Consider the following 6,558-nt stretch of genomic DNA (forward strand, 5'->3'; position numbering starts at 1 on the left):
ATTTTGTTTCTTTTCTTTTGGAGAAAAATTTTAATGAGGTAGCATGAACGACCATGGATTCTTTTGTAGCACTATTCATTATCTTTTCAGTGCGTTTGGTTTCAATCTTGTCTTTCCTTACCTCAGAAACCAAAAAGTTTTTAGTTCCCCTGTTGGCGATGCTCAACTCCATGTCATGGGCGCGAGTCGCCAGCTCTTCGAATGTATGAGACTTTATCTCTTGCAGAATGTAGGACTCTTTCTGTTGGAAATCAAATAATTAATCAGGAGTCACCTTTAAATCCGAAGGTTTCATCTCTCGTTGAAGGAAGAAGATAATGAAACTGCAAAGATAAGGACGAAAAAGCTCACTCTACCAAGCCACACTTCTAATGTCTTGTCATTGTGACCCTGAGGCTTGGTGTACATAGCAAGAACCCATTCAAAGTGACGAGATCTTGTATGATTGAGTTTGGCAAGAAAGAAGTTCCCAGTGCATGCCTTGAGTGCATATCTCCACTATAGATAATTCAGTCAGTCTATCTTTTCAATCTAGATTCGAAGCTCTCCGTCGATCGATGTAGTCGATGACTGACTCTCCTTTTTGTTGCTTCACATTTGTCAGCTCCATCATACTAATGATGTGTTTGGTGTTTGGTGCTGTAACGGTTCAGGAACTCTCTTTTCAACTATTCCCAACTGTCAATCTCTTCAAGCTCTAAATCGGAATACCAATCAAAAGCATTTTCTTTCAAGGTTCAAACGAATTGCTTGATTAGCAGGTCTCCTTTAGTTTTTGCATTTTCACAGGTTTCAATAAAGTGAGCAACATATTGTTTTGGATTGTTCTTTCCATTGAATTGTTGGAACTTTGGAGGTTGGTATCTAGTTAGCATTCCCAAGTTGTCGATTCTCCTGGTATACGGCTTGGAGTACATAAAAGAAGATTGCAACAATCCTCGGTACTGAGCCCTTATGGAGTTTATAATCATATCCTGCAATTGTTGAACCGACAGGGAGGTGACAAAAGGTATATTGTTATGGCTAGTTTTCTTGCAAGACAGTCTTTTCTTTGTCATTAGTTTTGGTAGTTGGAGCTCAACTTGTCTCAATAGTTTCTCGAGCCTACATTTGATCTCTTAAGGCAACTATTTCATGGTTTTCCTCCTCAATAGCTTTCATTAAGAGATTTATCTTCCTCTCCATCTTTGTCATGCATGGCTGTCTCGGCTGTTACATTCGCCATCATGACAGACACTACATCAAGTGTGACTTTTTTTCTGATTGATCAGTAGCAGAAGCAGAGTTGTCAAACAAGGGATTTTCTCTAATGACGATCTCGTCTTTAGGAAATTTCATCAACTGTTCCCAAATTTTCTCCACGGCGAGAGAGCATTTTTCTTACTCATACAAGATCCCCTTTGAGTGACTTCACATGCAGGTCCCATATAGAAGCCACTTGTAGTAGTTGTTTTGGATGCAACTTTCTTTGGGGCTATTAGTTTGTTTGAATGTTGAGAGGCAGATAAGAGGTAGAGACGTCCCACTAGGTGTGTCAATTTTTTTGCACAAGGTTTTGGATAAATTTGTTTTGTGGAGTTGAACTTGTGTTGATGTTGATTTGACGTAGATTTGGTCCGATCTCTAGTACTTGATCCTCTGATTCTCTCTCAGTTGAATGTGTATGCTTAACTTGAGGAAGTGGAGCATATGATGTTATTGAAGTTGAAGTCTTGGAAGAATCTTAATATCTTCAAGACACTTGTATCTTTAAGGAGTGTGCAACTTCATGAGTATGAGAGTCTTCTGATTGTTGGGAGAATTCTCTCTAGGTCCTTTAGAGTGTAAAATTTCCGACCCCTTCAAATGAGGAGAACTCCTCAATTTATAGAGTTCTCAGGTGGGTTTTATGGCCTTGGGCTTGGTTGGTCCATGAACCTTACCCTTGAGCCCATCTAATTGGATTTGAGTCTTAATTGACCTTTGGGCCAAATTAATCCTATTTTTAGGCTCAATTGGATTTTAGCCTAAACGTTAATACCAAATTAGACCTAGATTATTTTATTCGATTCAACGGTCAAGACGAAAACACGTGGCATCATCAAGATTTACCAATAAATTTGAATTTGGGACACATGTCAAATTTCGGTTGGTCCCAAATTTGGTGATTTATAATTTCGATATAATATGAGAAATAACATACAATTTGTAATTGGTCTAAAATTTCTCATTCAACAATTTACTATCTTCAAATAACTTTGAAATTAGTAGTACATTCTTGAAACATTTGAATTAGAGGGTTCTAACTCCTCAAGCTATGTATTGTATGGTTAAGTTAGATTATATATATACATATGCTTACTTTTGATTACCCAATAATAAAGGACTTCAAATGATGTTACAGTCCTATTGGGTAGTCTCCAATAATTTTTCTTTTTTTCTTCTTTTAAAGAAGCATGTGACTATCAACAAGTTAGCATAAAAGATTTATATATTAATAGGGTTTGTCGGTATGATGAGATAAAATATTGTTTTTCTAAAAAAATAATTAAAAGTCATTTTTATTTAAGTTATTTTGATTAAAATTGTTTAAAATATATTCTGAAAGTATTTTAAAAATTATATTGAGTGATTGTCAAATATTTAAATTTTTTTAAAATGATTTTTTTTCAAAATTATACGTTTGAAAAGTTAAACCAAACACACCCTAAATCTAATAATAACAATCTTCGCCAAACTTCTATTTTATTTCAATTGAACTTACTTACAATGATTTTTTAACTCCAAAATTATTAAACCACATAAACTACTTGACCCTTGACCCCAATACAAAATAAATACAAATAAACAAATCTAAGTATTTGCATCTCTATAACTTCTACACCCACAAAAGCAAGATCTTTAATAACCCTTCTAAAACACATACCTATATATATCTTACAGAAATAACATATGTTTTTTTCTTTTCTAAGACACTTAATTAAAACCTTAAACATGAATGAAAACCTTAAACATGAAATTTCTGAAAATACATATATGTGACAATGAAATCCTTCAAATCTTCATCTTCAACAATGCTTTCTCCAATTGGCTCCATTTCTGCTCTAGGGTTCCAACATATCCAACAGACATCCTAATCAATCCTGGAGAAATGCCAGCCAGTTCCTTCTCCTTGCTATTTAACTCGCTACTCGTGCTGCTACCTGTAAAAATATTGAATAAATAATTAAATTTATTGTAACTCATTAGCTCGAACTTTTAGGTTGATCACCGGGAGTGATTTAACCTACCAGAGCATGACATTAGAGTCTCGAAGAAGCCCAAGCTAACAGCCATGAGACCAAAATGTGTGTGATTTTGAAGGAGATTCATGAGCCTGTTGGCTTTCTCTTCGGTCCCCATGTCAATGCACAGAACTCCGCCGTAGCCGTAGTCTTTGTTTGCTATGTAGCTTAGAAGTTGGTGGTCAGGGTGATCGTTTAGACCAGGGTATGTCACTTTAAGGCCGAGATTCTTCATTCTTTGAGCGAAAACTAAGGCTCTATGAGAGTGCTCTTTCATTCGGAGGCCTAAATGAGGAATTCTTTGAGAGATTTCCGATGCAACTTTAGCATTCATTGTTGGCCCAAGAAGCATCAATGTGCCTTGGTGAAGGTCCATCATAGAATTCACTAAATTTTTAGATCCACAAACAGCTCCTGAAAAAAAAAGCACAAGAATAAGTCACACCATCAAAATGAAACAAGTAATCTTGAGTTCGAATACTTAGTAGTTTTTACAAGTAAATTACCCAATTTGATTCTTTTTTAATAAAAAAAAGGATGAATTTGTATGTTCGAAGTTTATTTATTTATGTTAATTTAAACATAGCTCAAATGGTCAAGGCATATTCCTTCGACCTCGTGAATATTCTCTTTTACAATTTTTCTTTTTTCAGTAGAGTTATTTTGGGGGGTGGGGGGAATATGGTTTTACTTTTATTTATATATTTTCAATTACATTATCTATTTTAAAAACACGACACTATATAATGACAACTCAACAAACCTCTTTCAACCATATGTCGAAATAAAACATACCATGCATTAAAAATTGTATTAGCCAATTTTTTAAAGTTTATAATAACGATCATATTGAAATCATGTTTAAATTAGATAAACTATAATGTTTAATATAACGTTAACCTAAAATCAAATAGACAAGAGTGAATATATATATTATAAAACAAAGACTAGACTTTCAGAATTTGTTTGGATGGTTGTCCATTATTAAATAATGGGCCTAAGTATGATTAGTATTGTAAATTAAGATTTTGAAATAATAAACATAAAACCCAAGATAGACCTTGACTAAGCAACATGGATAAGGCACATATAGATCAGATCAATAAAAACTAAATCAGACAAAATCTCACTAATCATACCGGCAATAATGTCTGCTCCTCCGCTGATAAACTTGGAGCAGCTATGAACCACGACGTCAGCACCGAGCCTCGCCGGTGAGATGATCATGGGCGAGAACGTATTATCGACAACCACCGTAACCCCCTTCTCGTGCGCCATCCGGCTCAGCTCTGGGACGTTTGCCACCGTCAATGTCGGGTTCGCCACCGTCTCGAAATACAATACCTGGGTTCAAAATAAGAGTTAAAATTTTAATTTATCGTAAGCTATAAATCTAAATACATTTTGAATCTCCACTCTACAGGAAATAATAATAATAAGAATAATAATAAATTTAATTTTGAATTGATTTAACATATTATCTAAGCAAGAACTTGGATTCAAACACTGGTATAACATAATTTAATTTTTTTCTTTATAATTAATGTTTCATTATAGTCTTTGTATTGTTTGTTGTGATAATGATAAGCGAGAGAAGTGTTAAAAGAATATGAATGTAAGATTAGAACCTTGTAATTTAGTACCTCTTAGTTTTAATCACAATTTTATAGTTAGTTTGAATAACTTTTGGAAAAAAAATATTTATTTAAGAGGGTTTTGTATAACTTGATTGATATTAGGGGTTAAGAGAGTATTTTAAAAAATTCGTGATCAATAAAATGTACATTTTAAAATTGAATTAATTTAGATTTTATATTCAAAAGATTATTTGAGAAATAGATCATCTCATTCTTATTTTAGGGGAGAAGGAAGGAAGGATGAGAATATCTTAATTAAGTTGAAACATCCGTAGTATTCTCATTACGCTCCAATCCAGATTAATGACGTTAAAAATTCCAATTTAGTTCTAATAGATTTGATTAAACCTCACAAATCATTCTAAAATTTTAAAAAAGTGTAATATAGCCAAACTCACACGGTTAACCAAACAAAAATATACTCTTATTGTCACATTAAAAAAAGTAAAATAATATGGAAAAATTGAAACCTTTTAAAACTATCAATACTAAATTCAAACCAAAACTAAATCCAAATAAAAATAAGTTGAATTAAAGCTAATAAATTATAAAAATCAAATTGATAGCGTAAAAACCAAATTTATATAACTCCATCAAGGAAACGTATAAACATAAAAGTTTGAGTTGGTGTTAGATTATACCTTCGTCTTTCCCTCTACCATGGCATCTCTAACCATTTCATGGTCCTTCACATCCACAAACGTCGTCGTTATGTTGCATACCCTCGGCAGAAAATGCGACAGCAACGCGTGAGTGCCGCCATAGAGCGTCCTCGACGCCACGATATGCCCACCGGAGCTCACAAGCTGCAGCAAAACAGATGAAACGGCAGCCATCCCACTTGACGTGCAATACGCCGCTTCGGTCCCTTCCAACGCCGCCATCTGCCGGCTGAGGGCCAGGACGGTCGGGTTGAAGTGGCGGCTATAGATAAAGAAGTCTCGTTCGGGGCCCAACTCCCCTTCGAACATCATACGCATCGTTTCTGCCTCCATCACTGTGAATGTTATCGAGTTTTCAATCGACATGTTCACGCCACCGTGCTCTCCAAACTCGGGACGGGCCATTGCTAGAGTGGCCGCCGGATCCTCGTCTCCCATTGGCCATGATGTCACCATCGGCGTGGCCGATTTCGTCTGGTAACTGAACTTTTTGTTGTCAATGTTCCAGCATGGGAGGGAAGTGTCGTGAGCTTTTACTTCAGTCGTCATTCTTAAAGAAGGAATAGAAAACGAGAGAATATGAAGAGCTTTGTAGGATTGAGAATTTGAGAATGAGATGTGAATGATTTGGAGGGTAAGGATTGTAGGGCTATTTATAGGGGAGAGGAGAGAGATTATTGTTGATGACTGATAATTTAATAATCAAGTCTAGTTAGATGTCTAAATAATTTGATTAATTGAATAGTTAAAGTGAAATAATTAAATGGTTGTTAGGGAAAGTCTCTCTTAAATAATTGTGCTACATATTGACTATGGACCCTCATTCCATCATGATGCCATTTATTTCTTTTATACTAACACCATGAGATTTGGGATTATATTTATTATATTGGGTGATCAATGAAGTTAGCTAATTAATATTTTTTGGTATAATATGGGATGAGTTATATACCTCTTAACCACTCATACATATATCATATATGTTAATTGAGCTGA

General features: G+C 34.8%; 1 protein-coding gene across 1 annotated transcript; it reads right to left on the reverse strand.

The window, feature by feature from the left end:
- Positions 1-2,707: 2,707 nt before the first annotated feature.
- LOC120068289 (methionine gamma-lyase-like) lies at positions 2,708-6,185 on the reverse strand. The gene is made up of 4 exons (XM_090308693.1): positions 5,542-6,185; positions 4,403-4,607; positions 3,266-3,677; positions 2,708-3,178 (listed from the first exon to the last, which is right to left on the reverse strand). The coding sequence occupies exons 1-4, from the start codon at positions 6,109-6,111 to the stop codon at positions 3,034-3,036; spliced, it is 1,332 nt and encodes a 443-aa protein (XP_090164819.1). The 5' UTR covers positions 6,112-6,185; the 3' UTR covers positions 2,708-3,033.
- Positions 6,186-6,558: the final 373 nt, after the last annotated feature.

Source organism: Benincasa hispida, chromosome 12, assembly GCF_027475165.1.
Source record: "Benincasa hispida cultivar pf3 chromosome 12, pf3_genome.v1.1, whole genome shotgun sequence".
NCBI lineage: Eukaryota > Viridiplantae > Streptophyta > Magnoliopsida > Cucurbitales > Cucurbitaceae > Benincasa > Benincasa hispida.

Excerpts from the sequence above, each read along its gene's own strand:
- LOC120068289 (XM_090308693.1), bottom strand. The coding sequence starts at position 6,111 with ATGACGACTGAAGTAAAAGCTCACGACACTTCCCTCCCATGCTGGAAC. Across the intron at positions 3,678-4,402 it reads AGGAGCAGACATTATTGCCG|GAGCTGTTTGTGGATCTAAA; the intron begins GTATGATTAGTG and ends TTTTTTTTTCAG. Across the intron at positions 3,179-3,265 it reads CTAATGTCATGCTCTGGTAG|CAGCACGAGTAGCGAGTTAA; the intron begins GTTAAATCACTC and ends TTTTACAGGTAG.